This window comes from Rhipicephalus microplus, chromosome 6, assembly GCF_043290135.1.
Source record: "Rhipicephalus microplus isolate Deutch F79 chromosome 6, USDA_Rmic, whole genome shotgun sequence".
Lineage (NCBI taxonomy): Eukaryota > Metazoa > Arthropoda > Arachnida > Ixodida > Ixodidae > Rhipicephalus > Rhipicephalus microplus.
In genome coordinates, this window is record NC_134705.1 from 198,527,084 (window position 1) to 198,548,169 (window position 21,086).

General features: G+C 41.3%; 1 protein-coding gene and 1 long non-coding RNA gene across 5 annotated transcripts in view; one reads left to right on the top strand and one right to left on the bottom strand.

The window, feature by feature from the left end:
- The window catches only part of Pkc98E (Protein kinase C), a 35,830-nt gene that overhangs the window by 7,037 nt on the left and 7,707 nt on the right, over positions 1-21,086 (top strand). The window contains exons 4-12 of one of the 4 annotated variants that reach the window (XM_075867510.1): positions 1,633-1,664; positions 2,634-2,716; positions 3,264-3,396; positions 4,397-4,530; positions 9,089-9,124; positions 11,552-11,657; positions 13,043-13,242; positions 18,574-18,747; positions 19,633-19,787. In XM_075867510.1, the coding sequence (XP_075723625.1) occupies positions 1,633-1,664; positions 2,634-2,716; positions 3,264-3,396; positions 4,397-4,530; positions 9,089-9,124; positions 11,552-11,657; positions 13,043-13,242; positions 18,574-18,747; positions 19,633-19,787 (1,053 nt within the window). The remainder of the gene's footprint in view (positions 1-1,632; positions 1,665-2,633; positions 2,717-3,263; positions 3,397-4,396; positions 4,531-9,088; positions 9,125-11,551; positions 11,658-13,042; positions 13,243-18,573; positions 18,748-19,632; positions 19,788-21,086) is intronic. The other 3 variants (XM_075867511.1, XM_075867512.1, XM_075867513.1) reach the window with 3 other exon arrangements.
- LOC142765796 (uncharacterized) lies at positions 11,507-18,509 on the bottom strand. Its single transcript, XR_012884402.1, has 3 exons — positions 18,387-18,509; positions 16,128-16,188; positions 11,507-11,630 (listed from the first exon to the last, which is right to left on the bottom strand). It is a non-coding gene; the product is annotated as an uncharacterized LOC142765796 (long non-coding RNA).

The window sequence follows — 21,086 nt, forward strand, 5'->3', positions numbered from 1 at the left end:
TTACGCAGGAAGTTTGGTGAATCCAAAACTCAATTTATTTTTATTTATTTATTTTATTTATGAATACTGCAACCCTAACATAGGGTTTTGGCAGGGTGGATATACTTTTGATAAATTTACAAATCGGCAAACAAATAAACAGGTAAAGTATTTACACACTTTCAGAACACAAAAAAAAAAGAACAGTGGATTGTAATAAACCGGCATAAGAACATATAGAGAAATGAGCGCTACATTCAAGATTATTACAAGTGGAGAATGGTTACAGTGATTGAAATAAACAACAGGAGCACATGTCATAGAATTTAGACACTCACTGCTAGAGCTGTGCAGCAAAAAGGTTCAAGGATGACTGGGAAACAACTTCGTTACTAAGGTTATTCGATTCGGTAATTGTCCTAAGGAAGAACGAATACTTGAATGTGCTATTACGGGTGGAAAATGAGGTTATTGTAAAGGCATGCCTCTGCCTTGTGGTATATCATGTGGACAAGTGAAGTATATGTGATAAGTCTAACTTAAAATAACCTTTAACTAACTGAAAGAAAAATTTCAATCTCAATACTTTACTTCTTTGTGTAGGTGTTGGAAGGTTGGAAGGTGTGTGTTACTCTAAAAATTTTCTGAAACCACTACCATGTTTGTCGAGTTGCTCGATTATTTAGACAGTTTCTCATTGGTCACGCGAAAAAGGTCCTCGTCCACCCATATGACAAAGCCGAATTCATTTCAACTACAAATTTTAAATCTTACTGTGGGGCTCAAATAATGTCGTGGTGCTTGATAACTTTCGATAAAAGTTGTCGTCTATAGGCTAGCTGGTACATGTTGAATGGTTGAAATAGTACAAAACATATAGGGTGACTAAATCGACAAAGAGAGAACTAACACCCAGTGCTTGTACGTCTCCGGCTTATTAGCCACCTTGCATATTTCGCACTATTTTGATTGTTTTGTGCACTTGTTCAGTACATATGTTAAAGGGATGTGATGGAGATCGCTTATGCACAGGAAGCTTTCTCGAGGTCAAGGTTTTCAGTGGAAAAGTTGTCTTACCTAAAAGGTCACAGGAAACATATAAATGCTCAGAAGGAACTTGCTACTAGGCAAGGGGGGGCTCAGCTTCATGTTCATTCTATTCAAAAGTGTGAAAAGGACTGCACTGATATAAGCCCTTTTGTTTGGGCCCCGTTATAGGTAATATGTTGTTTACTTTGTACAGTCTTCGTCCAACCATTATGGTTGGAGGAATGAAAACAAGTCAAAACGTATGTGACGATTGATGAAATTGGGAGTGTGACTACTGTGACTTCTTCACTGCTGTCGATTCAGAGCCTCGTAATTTTGAAACTTCACATTACTTGTAACTTTCACGAAGTTTTAAGAATGCGCATTAATCATACCTAATTTACACTCTTGTCACTACTATTTGTTTATTATTATTGTGGTCATTGATTGGGCACTCCTCTTATCACCTCTGCATGATCACAATGCGTTCTTTTCATCATCACCATTGCTTGTGGAGACACATCTTCATTGCTCTTTGTTGCTTAATGCATTTGTGTATTGCTCATGTGTTTCTAGAGATCCTTGAACGTAGTGAACGGCATCTTTCCTCTCTTCTTCCTTCAGGGGCCTAGGGAAGCAAGGGTATCAATGTCAAGGTGAGTGTGAAATCATATCTGAAATATTTTTTACCTTGCTGCTTCCTTAACAGCTGGCTTATTCTATGTCAAACGCCCCTGGCATTGCTCTCAATCCTTTCAGGCTCTACTAAAAAGGATTGTAGGCAATTATTTGAGTCCACTATTTACTAAATACTGCTACGGCATTTCTGATAGAAAGAATCTTTTTTGTCCGCAGCGATTTGAATGTTGCCGTAGTGGGCAAAGCTGGGTTGCTGAAAAAAAAAATTCTAAAAAATGCAATGCTGCCGGCAGCACCTTAAATCTTTGCTGGTTGCTAGAAAAAGAATGGCACTTCCTTATTCGCTCCCACTGGTGCACACTACTCTCTCTCACAAAATTCTTTTGGTGAAGCAGTGTTGAGACTCTGCACTTAATTTGACAATCCTTATTTGATAAATTCTACAAAGTCTATAGACATGATATGACATCTTGTGACTGGATAGCTGCCAGTAAGCATGTGCAAAAAGTATGCAGGGCAATGACTGAGTAGTTTGGAAGGGTAAGGGGCATGAACATAGAATAATGCATGAAATGTTTGCATCAGGAAGTTCGTTGCATTAAGATCAGAACAGAAGCAAAGCAACAAGTTTTGCTGTCTTGTTTTAAAAGGGAATTTGTCATTGGAATGCCCACTGTAACACTCATAAAGCTATTGTTGTTATTGATTCTAAGCATCTATGCAGTTGCCATCATAACCAACCTCCGTTTCTGTTAGACTACGGGGGAAAAAAAAAAGAAAACCTGAATCTGCACCTGGTTGCAACCAACCACCAAACGTAATCGTATAGCCAGTTATTTTTCTGTCATCTCTCAGTGTTTTCATTTTTTTTCCATTATGATTTTTGATGTTCTTGCATGGAATCACTCACTAGCGTCATTTCATTGTGCGACGATCTTGAAAAGTAACTGTTCATTTGGCCATGACTTTTCTTTTTCTCAATCCAGTTTGCACATGTGTAGTCCATAAACGATGCCACGAGTTCGTCGTGACCAAGTGCCCCGGCATGAAAGACAGCACGAACGACGAGGTAAGTTAAATCTAAAGTTAATGCACAGAGTTTGACCGTTAGTGCACAAAGTTTGATGCCAGTGGCGCTAAGTATTGCCTATACATCTTCACACTGTAGCTCTTGCTTCACTTTATGTGTTTCAGGCGCAACACTGCAGTTTATGATGCATTCATTCTAATGCTAAATGAAAAGTTGCTTATCAATAATTTCAACTGTGTTTACTGAGACAGGGACTATTTGTCTCCCTTTTACTCATGTGGTCTCCTATGTTTTGTATTTGTCTGTTTTCATGACGTCTGGCTCTCTTCAAAGCTTTGTGTTAAGCTGCTAACTCCTGTGCTACGCTAAGCTGCTAACAAAAAGTCACATTAAAAATGTATAAAAGCATCAACGTGCTATTGGAAAAACATGTGTGGCACTCTGTAGGCAATTGTTCCTCTTTTGTGGTCGTTCATCTCTGAACGGTTTGTCGGGTGACTGATACGTTGTGGACATGCTGTTTGACTGTGTTTGTGTGAGTGTATGTTGTGCATACTGTAGAGTACATGCTCGTTCATGTCCGCAGCTGGCAGCGGGCAGCCGGTTCAACATCAACATCCCCCATCGGTTTGTTGTCCACAACTACAAACGGCCAACCTTCTGTGACCACTGTGGTTCCATGCTGTATGGCCTGTTTCGACAGGGGCTCCAGTGTGAAGGTGTGTTGCAGCATCATTACTACATGCATTTGACCTGTAACAGTGATGTTTGATTTAGTTGAGTGAACGCTAAAGGCAAGCTGAAGTTAGTTGATTGTGTGGTGGCATGATGTTGTGATTTCTACAGAATAAGAAGGTTTATTATGAACAGTATCATGGGTGTCGGCAAGGGGGTGCAAAACGGACACTTGCCTCCTTCGAGCAACACCAGAGCTTGCCCCCACCTAAATTATACATACTAACACTTCCCCCTGCCCCAGCTGCGATGCAACACAGATATGCAACCCCCCCCCCCCCCCCCTGCCAGAAACAAAATCCTGCCGACGCTCATAAACAAAATAAGCAAATGCTCAACCTTTTCTCTCGGACTTGACATCCTGTGTGTGGTGCTGATGGCATCAATATGACAACTTGTTCAGCATATTTATTTTGTATCGCAGCTTTGTTTTTTCTCTCGTAAGAGTTGATGGGGATAGGGAAGTTTTTACTTCGTAGTACAGTGCGATTATTTTGGGAAATACTATTTGATAGGTACGAGTAACACTCAGTACACATAGAATTTTTAGTTGACTTTACTTGCTTTGGGGGGTGCAGTCAGTCCATATTTCTCACAGGAGTCGCTGTTCAGCTACATTGAGAACAGGACAAAACAGTTAAATATGTGTGGGAAATCACAGATCACAGTTTTAGGTGTGTTTAAATTGGACAGCTTTGCATAGCCTTATTTGCTAAGCAGAATTTAACAACTTCATTTGGTGAGGAGCAGGAATTTCGTAAGATTATTTTTTAAAAATCGTATATCGTTGTATAGTCTATACAGTACCATGATAATGCCATTGTTGCACGACAGCTATTTTATTGCAGCATCAGTGCAAGAAACTTGCGATAGTGAAGACAAGTGAAGAGTCATACTTGAGCTGTGATAGGCAGACTGCACTGTACAAGATTACTCCGTGTTCGCTATATTGAGCTATATTGACTCTGTCCAAATTTGTCGCAGCATGCAACATGAATGTACACAAGCGCTGCCAGAAGAACGTCGCCAACAACTGCGGCATCAATCCGAAACAAATGGCCGAGATCCTCAGCGCCATGGGCATCTCCGGCGACAAGCTTACCAAACGCAAGAAGAAAGTGAGTCATCTGCATTTGAAGCCTTCCCTCTCACCTCCTCTGTCTTCATCATTTTCTAATGTTACCCGGTTTTTTGGAGAGCCCCTCCATAATAGGTGCCAATTAAGTAAGAGGGCTGGATTAGAGAGTACAACTCTTCCCCTCTTCCCTCAGCGTGACTACTTGGGCATGCGCCTATGGTAACCATGCAGCCACGAAACAGTCCTCTGTTTTCTAGGACCTGCCTTTAAGCGCCCATTAAGCCACAGACGAACCTTAGCTATGAAAATAATGTTACTAAAGAATGTGGGATCAGTAATGTATATTGTCATCATTGCAGCATACTTTTTTTTTCTTTGCAAATATGTACAGTTGTGGTTGGAATTGAATGATAATGAGCTAACATGATTGATTAGTCAGTGGCTGCAAAGCTAGCCTTAAGTTTCCAGTACGACGTCCTTCATGATGTAATTAATCTAAGAGTTTATGCTGTTCTTTGTGTTTACTTGACTGCATTGCCTCGTGTCTATAAGTAGATTTAAACAGTGTTTGCCTTATGTGAATTTAATTTTTTTATTTACCTTGTTTGATGATTTAGGAAATGTACTAATTAGCCATTGCACTGCACGTGCACTGGTTTGCCAGTGGCCCAGCCCTGATTATTATGAAAAGTTCCCTCATAGAATTAGTCCTAAACAGTGCTTGCGTTACGTAGTATGCCTTTTACTGCATTCTGCTGACATGTGTAGAGCAGACGAGCGTGCTAGACGGTGTGGTAGTTGACAACGCCGCATGTGTGGGTCGGCTCGTGTCCCGTCTGCCCCTTTAGAGCCCCATTTTTTTTTCTTTTCTTCAGGCTTTCTTTATCTATTTCAAATACTGAGGGCCCTGCACAGAAATTTCATCGATTGATGCGCTGCTTTGAGCAATCTTTCTAGCATTCCAACTTAAGCAATCCAAATGAAGGAAGAACTAGGCTCTGGTAACTGGTGCAAAGGCTGGCAGCGCTCTATGCTGCAGCTGTTGGAATGTGCTCCTTTGGTTTAGTGTGTGTTCATTAGGTTCACTCATTTACGATTTTTGTCTATTTAGTGGTCTGCATTTACTATTGTTTTATCCTATATGCAAACGTATTGTTACAGATTTGAAAAGTTAAGGTCAGTGAGTAAGTCTGTCTGAGTCTGTCTTTGCTTGTTGTAAAAAGCCTCTATACATGTAGGAAATGCTGTCCACTAGTAACTACTGTTTTGTGGTGATGCATTACACGAGTCATATGGTACGTGGCATACCACTTAGTCGAACAACAGTGAAAGAATGAAACAGCGAAGAGGAAGCTCTTATAACTTAAATTACAGGCTTTGAATTAAGCAAGATCCTATGACGGTGCATATGTACAAAACAGTACAAAGATTGGTTTGTGCGTACTACTAGTACGATTGTAGGGTCAGAAACAACACTGATGCAATGGTTCATGACACGATCTCAGACAAGATTATGTTCATACCTTTGTGTTGCATGGCTGTTCTCTACAAAGAAGCTACAGATAAGGCTACTGTCCCTAGATGTTTAAACTGCAAGCTACGTAGAACACAGTTAAACTGACAGTGTAAATCCCATGAAACTTGGCAGTTCATACTGCGGAGTAAGATGCCGCCACCAGCAGTGGTGCGCCCATGCTTTATTACACCTGTGTTGCTTGTGTTCATAGCTTCAAATATTCTTTTATAACACTAAGCACTTATGCTTCAGTATAGTGGCATACTTGATAAAAAATGAAAGGAAATAGTTGTCACAATAAAAACAAAAAAATAATTTAAAGCGGTCATTAAGCTAATATCTGTGTTGTAAAATATTTCTTGCACCAGAAGGAGGGTAGCATCACATAACACTGATAGTACATGCTTTTGTCTAGTAATAAGTTAACGTCTTGTGTTTCAGTCATTTGGTGTTCTGGCTTCGGTACTTCGCCTCGTTGCGACATTCACGTGTGCAATAAGCTGTAAGAACGTGCCAGAGTTTTATCGCAGCATTTTGGTTGCCAAGTTTTTATATCTTTGCAAATTAGTTGCCGTATATCTTGTTTCCTTTCTTTCAGTTTTATGGGCCCGTGAAGATATGAAATGCTGCCTTTAATTGAATATCACACAAAGATTTTATGAACAGTAAAATGCTATATGTTTACAAGACTATGCGTATGCATTTAACAATGTAGTTTGGAAAAACTGTGTCTCTTAAGTATATAGGATTCCAAAGTCTGACACGTACACTTCCGTAGTCTGCTTTTATACATTGCCAATTCCGTAATAATTAAAGAAGACTGTTTCAATTAGAGCATGTCTACACCTGATATGGCAGTGCAAACTTTACCCACCAGTTTTAATTTTAGTAATAGCCTTTACTTTGCCATAAAAAAAATGCCCACAGAAAATATCGCCGATTTTCAAAGCCGCAAGTTCTCAGTGGCATTTTTAAGTTGTATAATGTTTGTGAATAATTTTAACGAATCGTCTGCCCAGGACACCTGGTAACTCTACCTTCTGTTTTGTGCGTCGTCCTTTGTTGTCAGCATACACTGCGGTGCTTTTGTCAGTGTTACGATATGCAGGCTTCGACAAATTTTTGTTTTGTCTGGCGTGTTTGTTTTCTGCATTTCTGCATGCCTTGCTGTCCAAAAATATGCCTTTTGCATCATTGCCTTTAATGACTCGGCATAGGTGTTGATTTTCACAGCTGATAGTTCACTGTTTAATTGCAATATAGGCTTCTGTGTGCTTGACAAAAATGAGGAAGCTACCATATTGTCACAGAATGAAATGGGTCAATTTTGACCAAATACTTTTGTTACTTTCATCTCGAGTTTGTACTGTGAGAGTGGCTTTGTTCTGGCCTTCGTTCAGATTGAAGTTAATGCCACGTAGAGAGATAGAATGTACAGCGGCGTGACATTTCACTCTTGAGTAACGGCATTTATTCAATATTTTAATTCAAAATTTCCTCATTGCACTTCATGAAAAACTACTGCTGTTTTCACCGCTTGTTTCACACATAAGAAACATGTAAAGTTTTTTTTCAAGCCGCAGGTTTGTACAACAATTGCAGCACATCAATGCCAGGCTAATGTAAGCATTAGCTATTTTTCGTGACCACCTTTGTGTTGTCTTGAGGATGAGACATTTTTCATATTTAATATGTCACTTAATTAGAGAATGCTTCGTAAACTTTGACAGCTAAGGAAGATAAGTAACTTGTTTGCTAGATCTCGTTAATATCATGTGTGACAAAGAAAACGAGCACTTAAATAATGGTACACTTCTTTCCTTGTTTATATGCGTTGTTCGTGGCTGCGCTGCTGACCTCTGCACAATCGAAAGGTTGTGTGCACAGGTATTTCTGAGGACTTTGCTGCTATAAGTAAAGTAATTTTGTGTGGGCACTTTTTTATATATTGTGCACGCAATTTAAAAATGAAATGCTTGCTTCATGTTGTGATCTTCGCTTGTATTTTGGATTGCCAGGTTGAGCCTGATTGCATTGTGTTGTTCTTGCCAGAGTTCACAGGATGTGCCATTATGCTTGCATCATTGCATCTTGAACAGTAATTATGATTGCATATTACAGGTGGTTAGCATATTACAGGTGGTTAGCATATTACAGGTGGTTAGTTAGAATAGTTCTCCAGGTCTCCTGACGTAATCGATGCCTAACTAAGCAAGCTGACTCATTTTAATTTGATGCTAAAACCTATATGCTTATTGTAAGAATACAAGCTGCTAGAAATTAACTGTATTTATGGGAAGAAAATGAAACTTTATTTGGGGACAGCAAAATTAACCCCTTATGTTTTCAAAGGTTTTTTTTCTTTCTTTCCTTCTCGGCCTTCCGTATCTTGTGGTCTTATGTTAACTGCGGCAGTTGTTCAAGCTAGTTGTGGGAAACTCTGCAAGTGTATTTAGTATGCATTGGTACTCGTATGTTTAGCAATATTCAGTGCTGCACTAAGTTGGCCAATTCCTTCGTGACATATGATGTACTCGTGCCTGACGCATCTGCACATCTTCGTAGTTTTGTTCGTTTTGTGAAGCACGGATGCCTTTGTGGAGCTTCCTTCCCTTGCACATTCGTTGATGCACGCTTGCAAATGTAGTTTTTTTGCTTTGTTAAGTTTATAATTTTTTAAACACACATCGGACTCCCTTCAAGAAGAATCCATTTGCAGCAAATGTCTTGTAATTGGTTTTCTATGTTTAGTTCATGTTGAATTTATAAGGCTACGTTAAGCTGGAGCTTTTCTGATGAGGCTAACAAAATTTGAAGTTCTTCGTTCTTCTTAAAGGGAGTTGATTTGTTTTATTTATGTATCTTTTTTCTTGCTTGTCTTTTTTATTTTGGTTCAGCAAACAGATTGTACTCTAGGGTCCTTTTGTTTCTTGTCTGCAGAGATTGCGCATTCTTGTTGTCTATGTTTGTGTGTGTGTTTGTGATCTGTCGTTCACAGCATTGTTGTCTCGTCTCTTTTATTATTTTTTTGCCCCCCCCCCATCCTGCCTCGACCCTGCCCTGTCTTGTGTCCACTCTTCAGCAAGGAATATCCCTCACCCAAGAGATATACAACCAGGTGCATATCTCTTTTTCTTCCTATATATCACTTCTTCGCTATCCCGCCATAGTTGGCACATTACATCACTCGTTCACTTCGTCAGCACTTAGCAAAGCGCTGCGTTTTGTGCAATGCTCCAGAAGACATGAACCCATGCCTTATGGTCACTCTTGATGCACCGATAGCTCTCAGGTTCTTCGGCTGCTTTGCGCACTAGCCTAGTGCCCAGTTGCCATATTAGAGTAAATCAAGACATTGCTTCAGATGTACAGGGTCATCCAGATCTAAAATGAACACCGTATTGGTATTCAGTACCTTGTAGAAGATGATCTTCAATACATAATTGGAAAAATTATTTATGCTCTTTTTTGACACTGATTAGACGTTGTATGACGGGCATTTCCTTTGTGAAATAGAATAAATGTTCTAGCTTTACCATCTTGACTAATGAAACGTTCACCTTATGCATGGTCTACTCCATACGTTTGCTTGTATTGGGTTAATACAGTCACAAGCATTACGGCAGTGAAAATGGGAAGGAAGGCCGTTTGGAACAAGCAGATCACACTGATGAGTGGATGCTGCACAGCTGAAGCTTGTACGTTCAGTGGATGCACCCCTTGACAGCCTTCAGTCGTGTGTCGTCTGCTTGAGTAGTTAGGTCGCAGCATACAGAATAATGACATGCGTGGATGACACACTCTTGACTATCCTGTCGTGCAGTGAAAGACGCTAAAGGTCTTCTGGAGTGCAGGCAACAGCAGACGGTGCAGGAATGCTATCTGAGAGCGCGTCCGCTGAGCGTACAAACTGCACTAGTGTGCCAGGTTCCCGCCACAGCGCTCTGCTTGTACCGAGCGGTGTGTACTGCCTCATTTATTGCTGTTAGATCTTGTGGCTGCCCTCTAGCTTGTAAGTAGTCAACCAGCTAATGAAAGATAATCTTATAAGTTCTTCCCAACTTTGCCTGGTTAAGTGTTTCTCTGGTCAGGGATACTTAAGGTGTGCTTGTTAGCTGTGCTGACAAGTGCACATAAGCTCGGGTCTCTTCCTCTACTTCACAAATTAATGAGTTGCAGTTTATATTGCTGTTGCGTAAACTGCACAAATGCAAGGCACATTTCCTTATACTGATAGTTTGAACAATTAACCATGTAGTGATGCTGCAGAAGGCAACAACGTTCAAAAGGAGGGAGGCATAATTGATGCTTTCGTGCTTTGGCACAGCAGAACTGTATAAATCTCAAGTTTGTTGGCAGCGCTAAGCAAATTGCCTTTGCCTCCATGTTTTCTTATTTGGACAGCTTTGCTTATTTACTGTCAGCTACAAATTTCCATCTGCTTGTTGTATTGGTTTATGCCTTTTTCTGTGGATACTTTAGCATATTTAATTGGAAACGACTAAAGGAGGAGGATATTTGAAGAGTTTCTTTTCCTAATTTCTAGATTTCGGTTCTGCTTGCTTTTTTTCTTCCATTTGCAGCATTTGAAGTGTATTTCAGACACTTCAAGTGCTGCAAATGTGTGTTCTTCTTCAGTTCTCGATTAGCAGGATAGGTATTAAACATTGTCACATAGAAGAGAAAGTAAGGACGTAGTGTTTGAAGCAATACATGATGAGAAAATGTGTTGTGTTATCAATGGGCAAATGAGCAAAAAGGGAATCGTAACAGTCATCGTTGGCAAGTTGTGAAGGGCAGTTCACAGTTTAGGGTAGTACAGATAAGTATATAGTATACTGAGTAATATTACATTAGTTTCTCATTCATGCACTCTTAAAAAAAAAGACGCTGTAAAAAGTACTGATCAGGAGAATTTGCTAACCAGATTTTTGAAAACATCTAGCTTGATAATCGTATCATGAACGATAGCCTTAGAAAATTTTACAAAATGGGAATGCATTAGTGAAGTTATCCTGTACTTATGTAGTATGTGTCCAGTGTTGTACGTATGGTTCAGTAGTATGTAGTATAGTATAGCAGTAAGTATAGTTTAGTTTAGTTCGTGCTTTAGTATTTCTCATTGAAACATTTAGGAAAGCCATAACGTTAGTAAACATTTGATTGAGTGGTTGTATTCGTTCTCCAATCAATTTACTTGAAAATTCAGTATGAACTCATTTATAATCTGTTGCAATGTGAAATACTCAAGCGGGGAAAATGTTTACTCAGTACAAATTGCATTCTATAATTTCAACCTTGCTTCCCTGCGGACTCTAGCATGTTCTCAAATACACATGTCAGGTCTTATTGAGTACACTGCGCATAAGCTTATCGTGCTTTAATGAAAAAAAAAAACTTGGGGAGTGTCTTGGTTTGGGAGCTAGTAGGATATGGGGTTGCAAAGGTACGTACCACTTCAAGTAGAGAGAATATATATGCTCAAGTGAGTAGAAGGAGCCAACCGTTTTCCTTTTTTCTTTTCCACGCGTGCATTGTACCAAAGCAGACCTCCATCAGTGAATCTCCCAACAAGTTGACGCAGTCCGTGTCGGAGAGATCGCACACGTCCCCCCTGCCGGCCACTGCAGATGAGGAGAAGGGTGTGCCCGGTAAGAGCTCTTCCATCTTCTTTTTAATTGCTAAATTATTTATTTATTTTTATTACTGATAATCTCAGCTCACCCATGGGTCAATACAGAAGTGGGGTCAGCATTGTGAAAAATAAAGGAAGGTGTCATAATTTTTTTATCCTATGTCAAAATAAAAGTAGTGCAAGTGGTATATGAGAAATAGCACAAAGTATTGTTCTCGAAATATAAGGAACATTTGCTGGGTGAGCATCAACTTGTGTCCGCATTGCCAACAAACACACATGTGCTAAACAGATAAAAGTGTCAGTGTAACCGATGCAGATACGTACTGTTAATTTTTACTTGGAGATCGTCTGTAGATCCAACTTTGGCTACTGTCTAGCTCATTCCATTCATTGGTAGCCCTATGGAAAAAAAACTAAATTTAAAGTATTTGGTAAAGACAAAAGAACGAGCATTATGTGAGGGGGGAACGAGAAACTTGCAGACTGCTATTTTACGCATTCCTAAGATAGTGTGGCCCGCGAACTTTTGACCACCCCTGTACATCTAATGTGTGTGAGTGCGCATGATGTACATGCATTCATTATTTCAAAAGAAGGACATCCATTTGTTTCAAGCGTACTTGAATTTCTTGCTTGCTCTCTCTAATGCACCTTTAAAACTAAAAAAAAAATATTTAATTCTCAAAAGTTGAAAAAAAAAGAAAAAGTTAAAGCTATGGAACAGTTGCTTATCACCTGCATTTCTTTCCACTTTTGCACTTTAATAAGGTTTTCCTTGTCTGAAAAACGTCCTTTATGTTCTCTTTAAGTCGAACCTGATGGAACCAAAACCACATGTTTAAGAGGAGTTCTGTGAACTGGGAAAGGTATATAAAGGTGCAGCTCCAAGTCCTCCCAATTAGCGCTTGCTGCCGTCTTATTTCATCACTCATCTTGTACAGCCAGTAGTTTGTTGTGTCCCGTGACTGTGGGTGTTCAAGACTAACGATACATTTGCCTGGTTGCTACCGCATGCTGACTCAGATCTGAGACAGAGACTTCACTTGGTAGAGACATGATGCGAGACCGAGGAAGCCTCTTTCAGCCAAATGTACAGTCAGAAAGGAGACGGTAGACCCAAATTTCAGCGGGAACCAGCCTGTCTTTTATATTTACTATACTTGTGTTCTTTTTCGTTTAAGATCTTTACTTTTCCTTTGTAGAGAAGCTCTTGGAGTGTCAGTTCTGACAGCACTAGACTGCGAGACAAGAGTATAGAACATACACGTGTCTATGCACTGTATGATCTTGTCAGTTTGTCTGGTTTTCTCGCAGCTAGCAGCGAAATGTACAAACAGGCGCAGTTGTGAGTGCCTCTGAAAGGAAGCCTTTCGCGTTACTGAACTTGGCACGTTACAGGCATGAGCTTTGGGGCGTACGACATGCTGGCGTTGACTGACTCATACGGCCAGCTGTCGCTTCAAGTGCCAGACACGGGCGGCGAGCCTGTCGAGAAATTCTCTCCCACACCGAGCAGCCGCGACAGCCGGCGGCCGCGCAAGTTTGGGTTGGAGGACTTCATCTTCATCAAGGTGCTCGGAAAGGGCAGCTTCGGAAAGGTGCGCTCCCCGAGCCGTGGCTCTCACTTGCCGTACTGTCGCGTTTCAGTGGTGGTCCAAGTGAGCCATTTTTCTGCTATGTTACTTCTCTGTGGCTTGCTGCTCCCTTTCAAGTAGGGCGTGCACCAAGTAAAAAGGTCTAATTACATTCTCACACGGCAGTGTAATGTCCCTGGCCTAAAATATTCTTGGCACTCGTAGTACGTGTTTAATCATATTATTTGTTTCTTTTTGGGTTCACCATTTATTATGTCGCAGGCACAAGGCCAAGCTTGCTTCGTGGCTAAGGTTTCACAGCAATACATTTAAACCTGCTTATAATGAGCCTCCATATAACTATTTCCTAGATATAACGAAGTTTTTCTATTCTCCGCTGTTACTCAGAGAAGCACATGCATTTACTACTTCTGCGTAACAAAGTAACAGCTAGGGAGATATCCTTGATATAACGAATTTTTTCCGTGGACAATTCAGGAATTACACCTCGCACTTTGTCATTTTGGCACAAGCATGCATCTTCTGCGGTTTCCCCGTCGTCGAAGCGCAGAGCGGTGGAGGCACCGTGCTCGTGGCACCGGCGGCTCATTTACAAAGTCTATCCGCTCGCCTTTGCAAATGTGAACCCTGGCAACTCCCAGGCGAGAGGGTGTGCTCGTTATTTGCGCGGGTGTGCGTGAGGTGTGCAGGCGGGCCTACGCCTCACAAGCCGGCATGGCCACCGTGGGCACATGCGTGGATGTGCTCTTCCTCTCCCTTTAAACCAAAAAGTTGGCAGTGCCACGCTTTTAGTTAGCGTCACGATTGTGGGGTAGCGCCTGAGAGTACCATACTAATATGTTATTCTGTGATGGCGCTGCATACGGAGGTGCTTTACCGAATAATTTTCCGCGGTAGCAGTGTCGTTCGCTCTTCGTTTTCGACGTCGCACGCGTGTGCATAGTTTCGGTGCGTGCGCATGCAGTGGCCCCCGACGACGTTCAGCTTTGATTTATTTCTTCTTTTTCTTTAATTCAAACAACTGTGTCATCACTACCTAGGCGATGTCAGATTGGGCTCCAATGAAAACTCTCCAAGACCACGGTGACAATGACCGATCTTCGGAGGGCTACTCGTAACACGCTTTGCCGACTTGTGCCACGCCACAAGTTTGCGGGACCATAGCCTTCACGATTAGCCCATTAGGTCTGGTTAGAACACGGCAGTGCGTTTAATGCAATGCAATGATTGCGCTAGCAACAAATTGTGATGTTATACAAAGCAAGCCGACTCATTTGGATCCGATATTCGGAACTCCTCCAAAGCGCTGGTGTAAGCAAATACGGCCGCTTCAGAAAGAAGTGCCGTATTGCACACAGTCTTTTTCACACAGTCTTTTTGCATTAAAGGTGGACTGATGCTTGCCTAGATAGCGTGTGCGTCAGCAATCGCGACTGCTGCTACTCAAGCGACACCCGCCCTGTGTTTTTTATCGTTATTCAAGGCAGGTGCTTTCGTTTGTGTTCGAGCATTTGATGGCAGTTCTAAAATGTGGAGGGATGTGTATTCGTATGTGTCCACAAGGCGATAGAGATAGGCTGGCGCATTTGATCTCTGCTGCAGCAGCGCTCGCGCGCTTTTACTAGCCTGTTATAGCTATGAAGGGCAGGGCATGTTCTCAATTTGGATTTGTTCAGAACATGGCGGAGACGGCGAAAACTCTGCCATGAGTGTACACATAATTGCTATCATAATAATAACGCAAGTTTTTATCTCTAAATAAGTGTTTTGGTTTAGCTCTGCCTTCAGTTCCTTACTTGTTTAATTTTTGCATTTATTTTTTTAATTTTCCTACTGAACCTTCATACTACAAAACCCTCTCTATAACAAATATTTCCGGAAATTTGTCAATTTAGTTATATCCAGGTTAAATTGTACTCATTTTGTATATTGTGGTGAAGCCAGCACATGATGATTTGCGTGGAGTGCCTCATTAATGGCGACTCGCTGACTGTTAGTTTTGTCTCCACACTCGCATTACAGCAGCACGTGCAGTTTGCCCACTAACAAAAATATTCACAAATAAGTTTGACTCTACTACGGCAACGTGATCGCACATTCCATTTTGAGTGCATTGGACCTGCTCCAAATCTGCTCCAAAACAGCATTTTGCTGCTCTAGATCCTAGACTGGCTGGAATGCCTAACCACCTGAGGCATTAAAGGGCCCCTCACCAGGTCTGATCTTTTTGAACTCTGCGCTATGCGCCTCGAAAATAGGTCGAATTTCAAGCTGAACATTGATTTTCTCTTCTTGCGAGCCCAGAGAATGAGGGGATGATGTACAAGAAGGAACGACCCTACGTAGCCGGTAGTGCTTTGACGTTGCTCCTCTATGTAGAAACCTGTGCTCTGACAACGCCCACAGTAGCATGTGACAGTCCAATAATTATTTGACGCGACATGTGCTGTTTGGGTATAGTATAGTAGACTCCCTTTAATACGAATTCCAAAGAACCACGATCATTTGTGTTGGTCTCACCAGGAGTTGTCTGAACAAGAGTGCCCCCAAAAACCAAGTGCTAACATGCCAAGTACGCCCAAATATGTTGCTTGAAAACACTGAATGAAGTATACTTATTATGGGGAGGAAAGGAACAAGATGAAGAAAGTTTGATGAAGAGATAAAGAAACTTGATGAAAACTATGCTTTCAAGTAGAGTAGACTAATCTAACAAGCACGCCATTTCGCAAGTTCATGATAACTATGCTCGGGGATAAATTGCTACCACATTTTAACAATAAAACTTTAGCACGACCCTATTTTGACGATTGAAAAAAAGAAAATTTGGAAGAGCCAAGCACAATTTTCCTTCAAGAAATGGAGAATTTTTTCTTCTGGCTGCTCACCTTCTGAGAGGCCCATTTACTGGCTTTGCTTCTGGATGCGCCTCCATTGCATACCGCTACCCTGAAAAAGCCAATATACGCCAAATTGCTTATGAAAGTCTGCAAGCTTTTCTTTGAGGTTCGAATATTTTCTTATTTTTAGCCAGCATTAACTTTTTCTGAGCGACATGCAGCTGAAGATCTCCATTTACGCTACTCACGATCACAGGCCTCAGGCACACAAAAAAGACATGATGTAGCTATACTTAGTGTGCAAAATGACCTTTCTTTGTTGTGCACTTTCATAAAGAAAATGGTGCATCACAATTTATTGCATTTAAATGGGAACAGATACAGCGTGCTCAGGCGCCCTTGTGTGACAGAGATGACAATGCATCCGACTCCTCTGTTGGGAAGCTAGTGCCGCATATGTGGTTTCGGTTTCTTGTGATTATAATGTGCAGGGAATCTTTGTTTCCATTTTCACTTTCATGTGGCTTTTTTTTTACCCCCTTCTTTTGCATTTTCCCCTCTAGCCTAGCTCTTGTAATTTTCTGTTCTCTACTGTACTCCTGTTGGGGAACTGAAGAAAGTGAGGAAAAATACCTAAGGACAAACAGTTTTTCTTTCTTGCTTTTTTTTTTGCTGATGAAGTTGGCTTTTTCACTACCTACAGGCTAGGGTGAAGGAGATACCAGATTCATGCACTGACCTTTCTTTCCCACTTATCTTGCTTTCTCCCTCCAGGTCTCAATTTGCTTTCAATGGGCTTTGAGTCTGCACCAGGAAGGTTTTTTTTTTTTTTTTTTTTTCATTTTGCTTTCTCTTGTTTGCCTGAATGCCCTCATCAAGACTACAATGTTCGTTGGGCAGAATTATCTAGCAAAAATTTGTTTTAACAGAGTTCATCTTAATGGGAGTCTACTGTAATATGTTGATTGAATAGATTAGTAAAACTTCATTAAGAGCAATAATAGAATACACAAACAGAATGTGTGCATGTTTTCTTCAATTTTTACTGCCAATCACAGCAAGATGCAAAGCTAATATGCCTCTGTTTTGCATGTGTTTGCATTCTTGTGCTTTGCGCATTATGCAGACACCACTCCTTACAATGAAACTAATTTTCTACTTTGTTCAACCGTTCATTAGGCTCATTGATCTTCCTGGTCTTTACTACTTGTTCATGCACCACTGGCTGGTGAAACTGCTAGTCTTGCGTCCATACGAATGTGTCAGCTTTCATGCTCTGTTAAGGTTGAAAGCCAAGGTGTTGGCGAGAGTGGTCTAGAAAGAGCTATGTTGCGATAGTTCTTCAAAAGGGACACATATTCCCGTGAACTTGTGTATTCTCGTGGGAAAGCCCAGCATCGAGAGGCGTTTGAACAGGAGTGACAGGCTGGCTGAGGTTTCCACGACCCGCTGTTGTGGTCTAGTGGTTATGGGGCTTGGCTGCCGACGCGAAAGTCTCGGGATCGAATCCCGGCCACGGCGGCCACATTTTTAATGGAGGTGAAAATGCCTGAAGCCCGTGTGCTTAGATTTAAGTGCACGCTAAAAAAACATCAGGTGGTTGAAATTTCCGGAGCCCTTCACTATGGCATCTCTCATCATTATATCGTGGTTTGGGGATCCTCAAACAGGACTGACAGTTGGGCTAGTTGGTGATACATTATGGGCAGTACCAGCACACAAACTCATGGGACGAAGAGAAGAGACACAAACAAGCGCTGACTCTCAACTGAAGAATTTATTGAAATATACAACTTATCAGAACACATAAGATAAAAAAGCACAGAACATGCGCAGAGGGCCAGCGAAGGATCGAAGGATTTCAATGAAACGACAGTGCTCTTCAAACATAGCGATCAGATCACAAGAGAACAAGTGGAAGCATTCTATATCAAAAAAGAAGGGGAGTCTTGCGTCAGTTAGACATCAATATCTTTACATGGAAAAGGAGAAATCTTAATCGGTAGCATGTCTGTTTGAATAGAATATGCCGCGCCTGCGCAGTTACCCATAGCGCAAAATTCTTAATGACATCGACACGATCCTTCGCTGGCCCTCTGCGCATGTTCTGTGCTTTTTTATCTTATGTGTTCAGATAACTTGTGTATTTTAATAAATTCTTCAGTTGAAAGTCAGCGCTTGTTTTTGTCTCTTCTCTTCGTCCCGTGAGTTTGTGCGCCGGTACTGGCCATAATGGATCCTAAAACCTAACAGTTACTGCAAAGAGGCTTCGATAAAATGTGCCTATCTTTGTCAAAGGTGCCTCACCATTCTTGGCATGTTGGCTTTCAAAGGTTTAGACAGTGGCGTTGTGGCGTCACACCGTGTCACGCTCATTATGTGACGTTGCTGACCGATGGCACGTGTCATTGCTGGAAAGATGTGTCCCAGGCTGTGTGCGAAAGGGTAGTGTCTTTGTGGGCGCTTGAGACAGCCGTGTGTTCATCTCACCCAGGTCATGCTAGCCGAACGCAAAGGCACAGAGGAAGTATACGCTGTGAAAGTGCTCAAGAAAGATGTCATCCTGCAAGACGACGACGTTGACTGCACCATGACGGAGAAGCGCATTCTGACGCTGTCCGCCAAGCACCCGTTCCTCACAGCCCTCCACTGCTGCTTTCAGACCGAGGTGGGTGTTCTGCATTCTGTGGGTTTCTTGAGAGGTGCATTTCACGTTTCTTAATGCATGACTGCCAGCCTTGAAAGAAATAAAAGAGAGAAAAAGCCTTACAACCAGTAATTTTTAAGCTAATATCATATGTCACTTGTGCAGTGGGGACTGTGCTTCAAGCATTCAGGGACTGTTCAGCATGAAAATAGAAAAAATACTAGTGAAGCTTCTTCCTTCACAGCCTTCATTTGTCTAATAAAACACGTCTAAAAATGAGCTAATTAAGCATACAATCCTGGGACTCAATGTTTTTATGATGGGCTTGTCTCATTAAAAGACAGCATCAATGAAGTACGAGAAAGTCTGTTTTCCACTGCATTACGGAATAGTTACACTTAGTGCAAATAAAAGAGGACGCTAGCACTTTGAAAGACATTATGTTGTAAAGTGTAAGAGTTGGAGATGCAAAGTTCTGATGCTACCAAGCACCTTTCCTCCTCCTTCAGTGTTGTGGTAAGATGGTATTGAAGATCCAGGAAGGATAGTGTGGGTTAATGCAGTCACTGAGAAAAAAACTGAAGTGATGATGTTTCTAGAAGACTTTTTCTTGATTACCAGCTTTGAACTATGACCGAGGGCTCCTCAATTCTTTGTGTTGTCATGACATCCATCAGTAGTGATAGCGGTATGTGGCGCCCCTTGGGTGTTTTGGCAACTGCTTACGTCTGACCTGTCTGAAGTGTGTGTGCGGGACGTTGTTGGACTGGGAAAGTCACGGGAACAGGGAGTGAGGCCTAACAAACGTGACAGAGTTTATCCTACATTACTTTGCTGCTTGATGAACCTGTATTGCATTGTCTGGACACAAAGCTTCTCGTTTCATTCACCTTTCTTATCCACCAGGACCGGTTGTTCTTCGTCATGGAGTATGTCAACGGTGGAGACCTGATGTTCCAGATTCAAAAGGCGAGGAAGTTTGACGAGCCGCGAGCACGATTCTATGCAGCCGAGGTGACGTTAGCCCTCATGTTTCTACATCAGTACGGAGTCATTTATAGGTGAGGTACCACATTTTCTTTACTTGGCATGGCGTTTCTATGACTGGGAATGTGTCCCAATTCTGGCCAGCAGCCTAGACTGTCTGTACTGACAGCTTAGAAGACAGCATCGAGCTCCAGTTTGAGTAATTGAACGCAACTGCATGATGTCTGGGCCAGGTGGTGCCAACTGAAGTTGATAAGAGAAAGTTGAGGAAAACAAACCTAATTGTTGTTTCTTCAACTTAAATAATGTTCAAATCTCTGAGAAGTTAGACACAGCCTACATTAAGCACATAAGAAAGCATTTACATTTAGGTAGATGACTCTGCCAGTGAGATCCCAGCATTCCACTCAGCAGCTACCTCGTTTGGACAGCAAAGTACCCGCCATTTTTACCTGTCTCCGATACTGTCTTCCTGAATATTTTTTGCTGACCCCATAAGAATCGGATTGAGAAAAAAGCACTGACACAAGAATTTTTAGTTTTGATTTTTTTGCGTTAATTAAAAGGCTGAGCACTCCCGAGCCTACAAAATGTACAAGAAAGTATGAGTGCACCCTAAAAAAATTGTTTGACATGTTTTTAGAAGCAAGTTTCGGTTCTCAGTATACCTTGACGTCACGACACATGCTCACGCAAGACATTGTGATTAGGCTTGCGCAAGTATTCAAATGCTCTGAATATTTTAAAAAAATATTGTGGTATTCAAGCTTGCTTCTACTCGAACTAAAGTATTGAAAATTTCAAAGTATTCGAGATAAACGAATAATTGTTAGCCTGCATATAATTTCTCTAAAGGTGGTTTTATTGCAGTGGAGGGATGCTTATTTGTGAAAGCGCCGAAGTGTACTAGTTTGCATGTAACTCCTTGTAAAGATTGTTTCGTGGCAGTAAGGGAATCATGGCAGTAAGGGAGTGTTTCATGGTCGTGAAAACAACTTCCCGAAAGATATTCGACTGTCGTGCAGCCCCACTTCGAGGTTACGTGAACTTATCACAATCACGTCAATTCATCATTTTTTAAGTGTAAAAGGTTGGTATACAGGCTTGTCTGCTCGAAGTATCGTAAATTTTAAATGTAACATACTTAACAATTGATCACTAGCATTCTCCCAATAGTCAACTCCTGCTGCTATTTAATGTTGTTTCCACTTCCTTTGAACCAGGAAGAATGACATTTGCATATGCCTTGTTAAAAAAATATTATGCTCATTATAGTTAGGTCATGACAAATATGCCAATTTTTTTTTTCAATTAGCTGTGATTTGAACTTGAATTGCAATTATTCGACTAAAATCGCTATTAGCTGTGAGTTT